Genomic DNA, 14213 nt, shown 5'->3' on the forward strand with positions numbered 1-14213 from the left:
ACCCAGGAAAATAGTTAACTTACTACTGCTGGTTAATTACAAAAGACATTTTAAAGGATACAAATGAACAGCCAGATGAAGAGATACATAGGGTGAGGTCTAGGAGGGTCCCAAATGCAGGAGCTTGTGTCCATCTGGAGTTAGGGGTGTACCACCCTCCCAGCACATGGATGTATTCACCAAACCAGAAACTCTCCAAACCCCATTCTTTTGGGATTTTTATGGAGAATTCATCACATAGGCATGACTGATTAGTAACTCCATTCCGGTTCCTCTCCTCTCTCTGGAGAATACGGGGTGGGGATGAAAGTTCCAAGCTTCTAATCATGGCTTGGTCTTTCTGGTGACCAGCCCCATCCAGGAGCCCCCAAGAGTCTCCTAATTAGAACCAAAAATGCTCCACTATCCAGGAAATTCCGAGGGATTTAGGAGCTCTGTCAGTCACTTCTATCACTCAGGGTCTTAAGGGCTGTCAGGAACTGGGGTCAAAGACCAAATATTAGAACAAAAGATTCTCCTAGCACCCCTATTTACAAGGGCTTTAGGGGCTTTGTGTCAGGAACTGAACTGGGGCAGAAACCTTATATATTGAGAGAGATATATATATATAAAATTTCACAATATGCTTCTATTCTTCAATAGGAGAAAAATCCTGTCACTTTCGGTAAGAGATAGGAATGGGAGGTTGCAGATGGCTTGTACAGGGGAATGCACAGATGCACATGTATAAGAATCACTGCCTTGGGCAGCAGGAGTTAAGTATTAAAGAAAGAGTGAGCCAGGGCACCAGTTCAGATGGTGACTGGAAAGTATGAATACCAAGTTATTTGAAGAGTCCTTGAAGACAAAAGAAATATTTAGCTGGAGAGGACTCAGGGGGCGCAGAACAGTTGCTTTCAAACATCAGAAGTTAACAAAGGGAAAGAAGCTCAGACTTTGATCTGAGAGCCCAGGGTTGGAGCTCGGACCAATCAGTGAAAACCGCAGAGGCGCTTCTAACAGCAGGAGTGGTTCAGGAGGAATGGCTGCCTTGGTGGGGCTGAGGCTGGTGATCCCTTAGCAGGGATCACTGGACTGTCAGATCCACAGGAACAGGGACCTTGTCTGTTTTGTTTGCTGCCCCAGTACCTAGAAAGGTGATCAGCACATAGTAGGTGCACAATATATATTTGTTGAATAAGGTAATGGGGGTGACAGTCAGCATTCGATGGGAAGTTTGCCATGGTGACCTTAAGCTCAGTGTAGCCTGAATTTGTGTGCCGCTTCCTTTATCTGCATGATCATCCTTTTTAGTCCAAATGTGTCTTTGTAGTTGTCTCAGAAATACACAGGGAACTCCTGTCCTGAAGAGGACAACAGAAAAAAGTGGGAAATCAGCAATCCTGACCTGGCAGAAGCTAAGCCTCCCAGATGGTGTATGTTTTGAACACAAAGTATAAACAAGTATCTTTGAGGTGTCACTGGTTTCTCCCTTTCATGGTCTCTAGCCAGGAAGTCACACCGCCTTGAAGAGGCACTCAAAGGGCACTAAAAGAATTTTCTAAAATCTGTATGTCAAAATAGGTTATAGGTAAGCATGTTCTTTAAACACACTGTTCCATGCTTAGAGGAAGAAAAATTCGGATGTCCATTTTAACCCCCACACTCCAACAGCTAGCACATTAAATCAGACTCCCAGCAACCCCTGGCAGGCTGAAGATAAAACATCAAGGAAGAACCTGAGGTCAAAGTCACGAAGTGCAGACACAGACATTATTATTATTTTTTGTATTTTGTATTTATTTTGCAACCATTAGGTTCAGTTGCCCAGAGTCAGGTCACCAAAGACAAATCTTCAGGCTCCCAATGAATCCCAACCAAAGTTCATGCTGTTTGGCCACTTTAGGATGGCAAGAGGAGCAGAGGCTCACCTAGGTAATCTGTACACGATCCAGAGAAAAGACACCCGAGTTAGGATGGATCCATTTCAGGGATTAAGGGTGTACCTAACGTGAAGCACACCACGTGACCATGAGAGGCAAACGCAGGGCACTTGAGCAGCCTCACCCATCCCCTCGCATTTCTCTCCAAACCAGTGCACAGTCACAGTGACAACTGACAGTGAGAGAGAAGAGCTGAATGACACGTCTCAACTCAACAACATTTAATTTTTGTTTGTTAAACAGGTGATTAGGCTTCAGTGTGGCACCCCCCAGATGTTGGGGGTTGGGGCCATTCCATCCGTTTTCCCACGCTTTGGTCGTTCTGCTTTCCTGCAATGGATGCCACGTCCAAAAGAACCATACTCCAAAACCCACTGAAGAGAACTGAAAAACAAAAAGAGTAACTTTCAAGATCAAGATGCCCCCGTACAGAAAGGATTTAGAGATATAACTTCAACACCAGAGCAGTCTGCCTACACCAGCTCCCTAAACCTAGAGCCTTGAGCCCTGATTTATAGACTCCACGGAAGACTTCCTGCTGGAGGGGAGATGACATTTTTTAAAGTTTTCCTCTATTTCTTTGGAAACCCAGTGACTTTCTCTGACACACATCCCAAAGCTACCTTCACCCATCCTCCTTTCTCTCTTCTTTGTGACTGATCTGTGTTTGGTACTAGAGGAGGAAAGATAAAAGTAAATATATTTTTACATAAAAAGACATAAAAAGATTTGGAAAGTGAGAGCTGTTTGCGGTTGCTGAAACATACGGTTATACAGGGGACAATGGCAGGATATGAGGCAGGACAAACGGATTAGGGATGGATCATGGCAATCCAGGGAGTTTGGGTTTTCTTTAGACAACAGGAGGCCAAAAAAAAGTTTTTAAGTAGAAGAGTGATGCAGTCAAAGGCACAGACAGATTTATAGATTTTCAAAGACCCCTATGGCTACATATAGGATGGATCAGAAGAAGGAGAAGAAAAGAGACAGAGAAACCCATCAAGCTCTTACCATAGTCTAAATGTGAGATGATCGGGTCCTGAATGCTGGGTACGGTACTGATAGGACAGATTTGAGAAATATTTCAGAGGTAGCATAGACAAGTCTTGCTGACAGATAAGATGTGGAAGATAAGAGGGAGGAATCTACACTGATGCTGAGGTTTCTAGCTTGGGTGACCAGGTAGATTTCTTAATTTATCCAACAAATATTGATGGAGGACTCACATGCCAGGCACCGGATACGATGAATAAGGCAGACATGGTTCTAACTCTCAAGAAACTTACAGTCCAGCAAGGGAAACTACAGAGTAAACAAATACATAAAACATTATTTATGTAATTACGATTATAAGGTACCATGAGAGGGTATGATAAAGAATCTAACCTAGTCTGAAATCGGGGCAGTGTGGATGGCAGTGCCATTCACTGAGACAGGAAAATGAAAGAGGATCTGGTTGTTGGGGGGATGAGTTTAGTTTTGAACATAATGAATTTGAGGCATCTGTTGGTACACCTAGTTGAGGATTTGCAAGAGACGGGAACTTGGAAAAAGAGGCTAGAGATATGGTCAAATCCAGGGGAGATTAAGGAATGTGGCAGAGAGGGGTTCCTAATGCATGGCCTTCCCCCTAAGAGAATAAGCCAGGCCTCCCTGGTGACCTCATCAGGGGAAATATCACAACCAGTGTCAGCATTTAAGCACACCATGAAGGTGAGGCTGAGGCAAGGGAGATTTGCCTAAATCCACTGGCTCTAGAAAAGGGAAAAATTGCCAACACAATAGCTGTGAAAAGTGGTTGGAGAAGGGTGGATGCTGTAATTTGTTGGAGTGAAAGAACCTAAAGTCCTGATTGGCCTTCTGGTAAACATTGGCTCTGGTTTCTGAAATGCTAAGTAAAGGTAGGGACAAACCAGTCCACAGGGCAGGCACTAAAGATTTATTTTCATAAATATGGAAAGATTTGGTCCACAATGTCACCATCAGCCAGGGCTCCCTCGCCACTTCCAGGCCTAAGACCTGGGTAAGGCTTCCCTGGCCACTTCTGGCTCCCCACCACGGTGGCCCCCTGTGGCATGCCCTACTCCCTTCCTGGCCCCATCCCTGCAACCAAGCCTGGACAGTATCACCATTGCCTGATCTGGAGTGTTCCAATCAGAAGTTCCCAAAGTCATGATTCTCTTTTTAACTCAGCAAGGCCTGCTAGGCCTGCTGTGTGATGCAGGAGATATAAAGTTGGGCTGTAAAATCTGGGAAGGTAAGAACCTATCTCCATTGTTCACCAGTAGCCCAGCACCTAGCACAGAGTAGGTCCTCAATGAATGAACAAGAGTTTCCAAATAACTTGGCAAATGATCCCAGGAAAGTTTTGAGTGCCACATGGTATGTATATAACCCTTGCTTGTTCAAAATCTAGCTTTCCCCAAATGCCTGCTGAGTGCTGGGGCTATATTGGTAAATAAATCTCTGACCTCAAGGAACTCTCAGTCTATGAAGTTATGGTTAATAAGAAAATGGCCACAATAGAGAAACATACAAAGAACTGTAGCAGAGCCCAGAGAAATAAGTAAGTAATATTACCTGGAGAAGTAAAGCAAAACTTCACCAAGGACAGAGTATCTGAAGTAGGCCCTGAAGAATAAATAGGAAGTTTCCAAGCAGACAAGGGAGGGAAAAGCATATTCCAGAACTTAAAAAAAAAATCTTGAAAGATTTTATTTATTTTTTAAAAATTATTTATTTTTTATGCTGCGCCTCACAGCTTGCGGGATCTTAGTTCCCCGACTAGGGATTGAACCTGGGCCATGGCAGTAAAAGTGCAAAGTCCTAATTACTGGACCACTAGGGAATTCCCTTCAAAGATTATAAAGTAACATTTCCAGTAATTAGAGGTAGTTTGGTACTTTTACTACTAGATCCCTGTAAGTGCACAGTGGGATAAAACATAAGTACTTATGTGATAGCCCAATTCTATCATTGATGGTGTCAGTGAGAAATGAGATCCTCAGTACAGGAGAAAGGAGATATGAATATAAGATACAAGCAGTTTAGTACTGTACTAAACAGGAATTGGAAGTATCAGTATGAACTCACAACATATGTTCTATCAAGCAAACAACAATCATATTTCCTAGCTCTGAACATTGAAAAGGCCTGAACACAATGACTAAGCCAGTTGCAATGAGCACCACTAGCATCCAAATTGTGACCTGGAAATACTATCTCCCCACTGAATGGAACCAGGACTCCTTAGAGAAATGGCTCAGTCTGGGTCTGGGACAGGAAAAGTTCAAAATGAGCCTAGAACATTTGGTCATAACAGATAACAAGGCAATTATCAGAGACTCCTAGGGTCGTGCTGACAGGACTCAGGGGCCAACCTGAAGAGGCTCCCGGTGGCCAAATACAGGACAATTTGAGCATCAATAAGCATAGTATTTGCAATGGACTGAAACTAATTGGTCATTGCTGCAGATCCTAGTGAGCCAACTACTATTTTGAAAGCAGGTAAATAAAGAGAAAAAAATCATTTATCTTGCTTTTCTAATATAAACTGTATCACTGGAACCACACAGATGAAGGGAAATTTTTATTAAAGAAGTATTCTAGTAAATAAATAAAGAAGGAAAGATAGAACTGAAATATCACCATTTTGAAACCCCTACTGAATTAATGGGTCTAGGCATTGCTTATTAATGACTACTAATATCAAAAAGACAGAGAGATAATTAGACATTATAAGTTTATGGATGGAAGGGTTTTACAGCATATATCAAGTAATCTTGCCAAAAAAAAAATCAATCTGAATCTGATCAAACCTTTAGATACAACCACCAATTCACAGAAAACAGAGGACAGAGCTATATGTTAAATGATACCATGGAGAAACAATCAGCAAAATCCAGACAGTGAAAAACTACAGGATAAATGATTTTTCAACAAATAAGTGGCAAAGGGAAAGAGAAAGATGGAGTAGGACTCTATAATTTAAAAGGCATTTAAGAGGTACAACACCCAATTGCAATATGAAACTCAAACACTGAAATGTATTTGATATTAGAGTTATTTCTTTTTTAAAAATATTTATTATTATTATTTTTTATTTTGGCTGCACTGGGTCTTAGTTGTGGCATGTGGGATCTTCTAGCTGCAGCACGTGGACTCTTAGTTGCGGCATGCGGACCCTTAGCTGCGCCATGCAAACTCTTAGTTGCGGCACGTATGTGGGATCTAGTTCCCCGACCAGGGATCGAACCTGGGCCCCCTGAATTGGGAGCGTGGAGTCTTACCCACTGGACCACCAGGGAAGCCCCAAGAGTTAGTATTTCTTAAGATGTGATTATGGTACTATGGTTAGGTTTTGAAGAGTATCTTTCTTTTTTTTTTAAAGGTTGTTTTAGCCTCTTATTTTAAATATTTATTTATTTTTGGCTATTCCTCGTGGCTTGTGGGATCTTATTTCCCGACTGGGGATTGAACCCGGGCCCATGGCAGTGAAAGTGCAGAGTCTTAACCACTGGACCGCCAGGGAAGTCCTTGAAAAGAGTATCTTTTATAGATATAGAATTTAAGTGTTTATGGATGAAATAATAGGATGTTCTATATTTGCTTCCAAATAATACAGGGGAAAGAGGTGGGGAATATATGGGTATATGGATGAGACAGGACTGGCCATGAGTTGACAACTATTGAAAGTGAAAGAGGGGAGGGGTACATAGGGATTCATTATACTATTCACTCTACTTTTGTCTATGTTTAAAAGTTTCCACTAAATAAGTCAAATAAAAGAATAAAAAGTTATTGTGTTGACCCACTTACCATCCCAGGTTCTCCCAATTTTCCTCAGAGAAAGGGAACTAAGACGAAAACTGAAAAAGAAATAGCCCAGAAACTGAAAATGGATTCTCTGGGAAGGGACATTTCCCGACATTGTGTGGAAAAGAATAAGGGGCTGTAGGAAACAGTGTTAGCTATGGTGTGAGATCATGCAGTTTGGACACTGTGTTAAAGGGGATTACAGCATTCATTGAGTTAAAGCTGATTTCAGAATAAAAGAACTGATGTGTATAAACCTAGTAAGAACATTTGAAGCTTTGGCTTATAAAATGAACTCTTGGCATGAGTGAGTGAAAGGATAATTGCGTATAAACCCTGTGTATCAAATCAGGAGGGTTTTAATTACAAAGGAGTCTCCTGAAGCCCTCTGCTCATCCCTTATTAAAGCCCTTATCACACTGCGGTATATTTACCTGCTGGCCGTCCTCCTCTGGACAGAGCCACTTGTCATTGCCCCTGGGAAGGTAGCCCCAATCTGAATACAGTCCTTCAGATACTCCATCCCTCAAGCCAAAGTAAGACTGCCTAGGTTCACAAGGGTCCTGGCTCAGACAAGAAATGGCATTGGCCCTCAGGTGATAAGTTAATATAAAACAGAAAGGAAAAAACGAAGGAAGGAAGGAAGGAAAGAAGAAAGCCAGATGTTCTTTATAATGTCTCAGTGACTTATGTAGGGGTAGCTTCCCTGATTACAAGTAATTGGAGGCTCCCTCGTGATCCTGAGGTTCTAGGGAGAGAAGGGGTTAATGCTCTCCCAGTGATCCCTTCCAGGCTAAGCCCTCCACTGCACAGATTTACGTGAGGAAAGTTATCTGTGAGATTAGAAGTCATTCTTTTCCAGTGAAAGCTGGGAGTCCAGAGCTTACAGTGAGAGGCACAGCCAGCTCAGAAATCTGCAGCGCTCAGGGCTCTGGACAGCCCTCTCATTGGCAAAGCGATTGATGCTTCTGCCAGGGAGGGTCCAAAGAAACTGTTCGTCACTATCTCATTTAGAGACTTGACACCCAAATGGAGACACTGACACCCAAGTTTATAGATCTGAGCAAAGCCCATAGGTACCAAATCTGTGTAAATCAGGATGGGAGGTCTGCAAGGGCCCTAAGGGCCAGGATCTTCCAAGATGCCAGCTTCTGACTCTCTGAAGGTGTATAGCACCTGGGACACTTGGTCTGGAGACTTCATAACCAAAATGTATGGAAGGAACTGTATGTATGAAGTCTCAGCCCAGGAGCAGGCTGAGAGAGCCCCTCTCCAGGTTGATGTCAGGTATTCTGAGGCAAGGCAGAGAGCCAGGCAGCTGTGGCCACTGTGTCCTCCACCTCTGTCCCTCTGCAGCTGAGCTCAGGTTTTCTTGTTCTAGGTGATGTGAGCCCACAGTGCATCACTGTGTCTCAATGAACAGCCTATGTCTTCACTTTCCCAAAAGCCACGGGAAGTTGACTACTCTTTTCAGAAAAACGGGTAACTAATTGCTTTCTGCTCACGCAAGACCCCCTCTGTGAAGCCTTCCCCCAGGCCAAATGAGTCAGTGTTTCTGTGCTCCCACAGTGCCCATCAACTCACAACTTGGCCATGGCACTTCTCACACAGCCTGGCCCACCGCCTGGTCCTTATCTGGTGAACTGTTTTACCCATGGACCAAGGCGCCTTGAGGCAGACTCTATCTGATTTTGCAGGTCCCCAGTGCCCAGCTCACAGAGGCCACAAAGTGGCCTCAAATAAACATTGAGAGAGAAAGTAAATTATGATCCAGGACTCAGTGAGCCAAGGCACTTCTGGTAAAAGCCCACATCCTGACTCTTGCCTGAATCTTACAAAGTCACCTCCACCCACTCAATTAACGAAGCACTCGCCCTGTCTGTGCTAGGCGGGTATTAGGCCAAGACCAGGGAGTCCAAGTGAAATAAGAGTCCCTTCCCCATGGACCTCAGATGAAGATCCATCCTGCTCTGGGGCCTTCTCTGCTAACAGTCAATGGAGTCCATTTGCAGGATGAGCTGGACAAGTGCGCAGGCAATTCAACAGTAATGCAAACAACCTACCACGTGCTCATTCTAAGGCAGTGGGCTCCAAAAACAACCCACTGAGGTAGTGGAAGCAAAATATTAGGACTTCTATCAATATTTATTTTTCATCAAAAAATAAGGAATTAAGCTTTAATAGTTACTCTATGGATTGACAACAGTCTTTGTAAATGCTTCAAATATAAACGTGTCACTAAAGGTGTGTGCTTGTGGCAGAGAGACTCTAAAATGGCCTCCATATGATGTATATGTATAGCAAATCATCACAATGTGCACTTTAAATATCTTACAATTTTGTCAGTTCATCCTCAATAAAGCTGAAAAATTAAATTAAATTAAAAAATAAAAATGGCCTCTAATGATCCTTGCCTCCAGGTATTTATGCCCTGATGTATCCTGTCCCCTGGAGTGTGGGCAAGACTTGCAACTTGCCTCTAATCCAAAGAATACGGCAAAGGTGATGGAGGTCATTTCTGTGATTACATTACATAGACGGTAACTTGCATCTTCCTAACAGAGTCTCTCTTGATTATCTCCATTTGTGGCTTTGATGAAGTAAAAGTCCTCACATGGAGGGGCCTATGTGGCAAGGAACTGAGGGCAGCTTCCAGCTGACCATCAGCAAGGAGGCCGTTGGTCTGGCAGGCCGCAAGGAACTGAATCCTGACAAGAACTATGTGAGCTCGGAAGAAGATCCTTCCCCAGCCCAGTTTTCAGCCGAGACCCCGGCGCAGGCAACAGTTTGAGTGCAGCCTTGTGGGAGTACTAAGCAAGGAGAAGGAGAAGGAGAAGGAGAGAACTAAGCAAAGCTATGCCCGGCTTCCTGACTCACAGAGACAGTGAGATAATGAATGTGTGTTTTTTGAGCTGCTAGGTTTGTGGCAATATTGTTAGGCAGAAATAGATAATTAATACTGTCCTCAAATTCTTAACTGACAGGTTGTGCAATCAAAGTAGTGTGGAGACCTCTAGATTAGCAAAGTAGGCATTCCCCACCCCCAAAAGAGCCAAAGGTCAGCAGGGGAGACTGCAAGTTTTTGTGGTAAAAAGAACATCAGCCTAAAAAGTGGGAAAGTGGAAAAAACCTCAGGAACTGGTTCCCTAAGACCTGGGTTTGATTCCCAGCTCTGCCTCTAAGAGAGGGGTGATCTTAGTCGACTCAGACTTACTGAAGACCAGCTTCCTCATCCATATAATGGGGACAACAAGGCTGGTAAGAGCGGCCAATGAGAGTGACCTGGACAGTATTTTGTAACATAGAATGTGATATACATGTTAGATTGCTACCAAACCTGGCCTTGGGCAGGGCACTGTCCTCTCTCGGCCTCAGCTTCCTTACTGTAAAAAGAGGAGGGAAGCACATCCCATCTCCAAGGGCTCTGACCTTCTTTGATTCTAGCATCACCTACAATGTGAAGAGAGGAAGCGGGGAAATCAGGCTCTGACATTTACAGTGGTTTCCTCGTCACGCCATTGGCCAGGATGACTGTCGCACCAACAAGGCAACTGGAGAGGCCTCTGTTTGACCAATCACATCTTGTCACCTTGCAGGGTCGGCGACCTAAATTCCTCAACTAAGAGGGAAAATCTCCATTTGTTTTACAAAAAGGAAATAAAGGGTGACAGTAAAGTCAGTAAGAACCACCAAATTCCAGCACGGATTACTATCCCCTTTCAGAAGGGCAGCAGCTTGATTCTATTACTGAGCACCAACTATGTGCCAGGAGCTTTTATAAACATGATCTCTACTTTCACTACAATCTTATAATATAAACACACACATACCTCACTTCATTGTTCTTCACTTTATTACACTTTGCAGATATTGTTGTTTTCTACAAATTGAAGGTTTGTGGCAACTCCACATTGAGCGAGTCTATTGGCACCAGTTTCTCAAGAGCATTCATCTCTGTGTCACATTTTGGTAATTCTTGAAATATTTCAAACTTTTCCATTATTATCCGATTTGTTATGGTGATCTCTGATCAGTGATCTCTGATGTTACTACTACTAGGACTCACTGAAGGCTCAGATGATGGTTAGCATTTTTTTAAGCAATGAAGTATTGATACTTTTTAATTAAGGTATGTGCATTGCTTTTCTAGGCATAATGCTGTTGCATACTTAATAGGCTACAGCATAGTATAAATATAACTTGTATATGCACTAGGAAACCAGAAAATTCATGTGACTTGCTTTACTGCAATACTCACTTTACTGTGGTGGTCTGGAACCGAACCCACAATATCTCCGAGGTATGCCTGTAGACTGTATCATCTTTATTTCATAGTAAGTTAGCTGAGGCTCAGAGAGAGTCAGCCCCTTGCCCCAGGCACATTGCTAGTACATGGTAGGGCAGGGATTTTCATTCTGTTTGACTCTAAAGGCCCTGGTCATTGCACCACACCCTGTTGCTCTGGGAGATGGCAGCTTGGGCAGAAAGGTCAGCCCATGATTACAACATAGAGTAAAGGTTCTTGGCCCACAGCGAGATCATGTGCAGAGTGTGGCTTCGTTCATTCATTCCACAAACATTTACTGAGCACCCACTGTATACCATGTCATGTGGAGGGCAACGAAGAAACAGAGAAATACCCATTCCTTGTTCTTATGGGGAGACACCCTAGTACATGGAGGACAAATGGATGAATAAATGCATGAACAAATGGATAAGCAGGTGGACACATTGACAGTGAGTGATTGGTGTTTTGAGCACCACTAATAAAGTGATGTATAATATAGGGTGTAATGGGTTCACAGGTAAGTGATGAAGTGATGACTGCTGGAAGGGAAGGAACATTTCAGACAACTGGATCAGCAAGCGCAAAGGCAGGATGTGTTCTGGAGATGGCAAGGAGCTCAGCATGGCTGCAGGCTCAGAACACGGAGAGGTGGAACGGGGAGGCGACAGATCAGCCATGGAGGAACAGGGTCTTTTTCCTGTACTCTGACTCTCTGAGCTAACCACCAACAGTGGAATCATCAAAGAGGCCCAAGAACAAACTGGGCGTGAGAACTGGTAAGCTTCGGAGAACTGCATGAGTAATTCGAGAGCGGTCACACTCAGGGTCTGAGGCCAGCCTGAGATGTCACAGAGAAACTGGAGAAAACCACTAGACTGTGATCAAATGGAACAAACCCATGCTGTGCTGCTGGGAAGGGGACAGGGAGCAGAGGAGAGGGGATGCTGGGGCCAAAAGGCAGGAACTCCTCTTACAGAAGAATCTGAGAGCTTGTGTTTCCCAAATGTATAAAGCCAGATGCGTCTACTTCCCAACTGAAGCCTCAGCAAGAGGGACACACACAGGGACATGCGTGTGCACACACACCACACTGAATCATGCAGACAGATAGAAGGGCCTGGCCCTCTCAGTGCTTGATGCTAACAGCGACAGGACTGCTGCCCCCGCCCATTTTTACTGTACCTCATAGCGAGAAGATGAAAAGATAATCTTTCACTTTCCCCTTTAGCTGGACTTGGCTGCTGCAACTGTTTGGTTTGGAGCAGCTGTGCTTGTTGGGAGATGGTCCATCTCTGGTGCATCAAAAAAGTAGGCCTGCAGGAAAAGAAGACCCATGAGGGTGGTTAATAAATAATGGTCCAGGTGCGTGTCCTAGACTCCATGCTGACAGTACCTCTGGGCTCTCGTGGCCCCTACCTTTCCCCCACTGCACTGGTCATCACTGAACTGTCTCTGTTTCTGTCTCTTACTCGACTGAGAGTGCCTTTTTAAATTTTGCTACCATTTATTAAGCACTTGCTACCTATGACTTAATCTTTATAACAACTTGGTGAGGTTGTTATCATTACCCTCGTCTGACAGATGAAGAAACTGAGGTTCAGACACGCTGCCATTCGCTTAGGTGCACGTGGCAGCAAGTGGTGCAGTCAGGACTCAATGCTTGGTCTTTCCGACTGCAAAACTCAAGCTGTTAATCACCACAGTCTCTCCTCCAAAGACCGTGTCCTTCTTGTCTCTGCGTCACCAGCCCCTCACACAGGGCCGGGCACACTGTGTAAACAATGAATACTTAATGAACTGAACCAAGGTAGACTGCTGCCAAACCAGTCTGCTCCCCGTAAAGACCTTTCAAAGAAAGTGCTAGGCAGGCTTTACCTCTTAATTCTTCAACTTGGAAATGAAAGGTTTGATAAGTGCTTCCACTCACCATCTACAATTTAACTACCAAAAATCAGAAGGAGGTGGAAGACGGAAAAACATCAGGGAGGATCTTCCCACCTGTTTCGGGGTCTGAGAAGCCTAACGTCAGCCCAGGAAAATGCCAATCTCACTAGCCTTGAACTCGGGTTGTTCGAAGGACAGGTGAACCCGTTAGTAAATCAGGGATCACTGCCTGCGCATGACTCGCCCCTGGAGCTGGGGCCTCAGGAAGGTAAAAAAGATAAAAAGCCACCAAGTCAAGAACGATCTCACCAGCTCTGCTCTCTATCAGCCAGAAGGGGGCACCAACACAACACGCTGGAGCCTCCCCCAACATAATTCCTGTTTCGAGTTAACTCTTCAAGGATCCATTTCAAAAAGTTCCTAGCTGCAGACTCCCTCTAGTTTGTCACATCCCCTGGGCAATTCTAGTAGTTTTAAAAGCCTTCCTCCCCAAGGCCCGTTCCAGCAGCTGTCTTCCGAGGAAGGAGAAGAATGGTCCCTAACCCGAGCAGGGGCAGGGGCCATGCTACTAGCGTTGGGCCCCTCCAGTTATCTTGCAGGTGCACTGAGCCAAGAAGCCCCCAGGATGCAAGAACAACGACTATCCTCCAGGTTCCTGGAGGAAACCCTCACCAGATGGAATAAGCCAGGAAGCCCAGCTTCTAAACCTGGCTCTGCTAGGAACTCGCACTATGACTTTGGACAAGTCTTATCTGTTAAATGAAAGGACTGGAAAAAAAATAAAAATAATTAATTCCACAAACACTAGGGCACAGACCCTCTACTCGGAGCAGTACCACCTCAAACATAGGTTTGTGCATCTCCAAACATACCAGCCAAGGATGCAACCTCTAGTGCCTCCTTAGTCTCCCTGCCAGGTGTGTTCCAGGACCAACTTAGAGATCGTGTACAAGTACAAGCACCGAGGGACCCACGGCAGGTGCTGGGCTGTCATATGCTTCACTGCACTAAGGCAAAAACACTAATTCGTGTTCCCCAGGGGACAGTGAGAAGGCCAAGCTGTCTGGTTCAGCCAGTGCCCCTCAGCTCAAGTAGCTCCCCTGCCGTTTCCTCTCCCTGCCTTTCCAGTGATAATAATTGCACATATCATTCATCCTTGTGGTAACATCTTTACTTCTTTTTCTAAGTGAGGAGGTGGGGGTCCAGAGGGGTGAACTAATAAGCAAAAAAGCAGGGAGTGATGGAGCTGAGGCTAAAACCCGTCTCCTAATGTCTGTTTCCGCCCTCTTGCATTGTGCATCTCC

General features: G+C 44.5%; 1 protein-coding gene across 5 annotated transcripts in view; it reads right to left on the reverse strand.

Annotated features, from left to right (window-relative positions):
* Positions 1-1767: 1767 nt before the first annotated feature.
* The window catches only part of YIPF1 (Yip1 domain family member 1), a 34718-nt gene continuing 22272 nt past the window's right edge, over positions 1768-14213 (reverse strand). For 3 of the 5 annotated variants that reach the window (XM_007164429.3, XM_057530909.1, XM_007164428.3), the window contains 2 exons: positions 12208-12339; positions 1768-2306 (listed from right to left, as the gene is read on the reverse strand). In XM_007164429.3, coding sequence (XP_007164491.2) covers positions 12250-12339 — 90 coding nt within the window. In that variant the 3' untranslated portion in view covers positions 1768-2306; positions 12208-12249. Of the gene's footprint in view, positions 2307-6740; positions 6791-10069; positions 10188-12207; positions 12340-14213 lie in introns of those variants that run through there. The other 2 variants (XR_009005657.1, XM_057530912.1) reach the window with 2 other exon arrangements.

The sequence above is a fragment of the Balaenoptera acutorostrata genome, chromosome 1 (genome assembly GCF_949987535.1).
Source record: "Balaenoptera acutorostrata chromosome 1, mBalAcu1.1, whole genome shotgun sequence".
In the NCBI taxonomy this organism is placed as follows: domain Eukaryota; kingdom Metazoa; phylum Chordata; class Mammalia; order Artiodactyla; family Balaenopteridae; genus Balaenoptera; species Balaenoptera acutorostrata.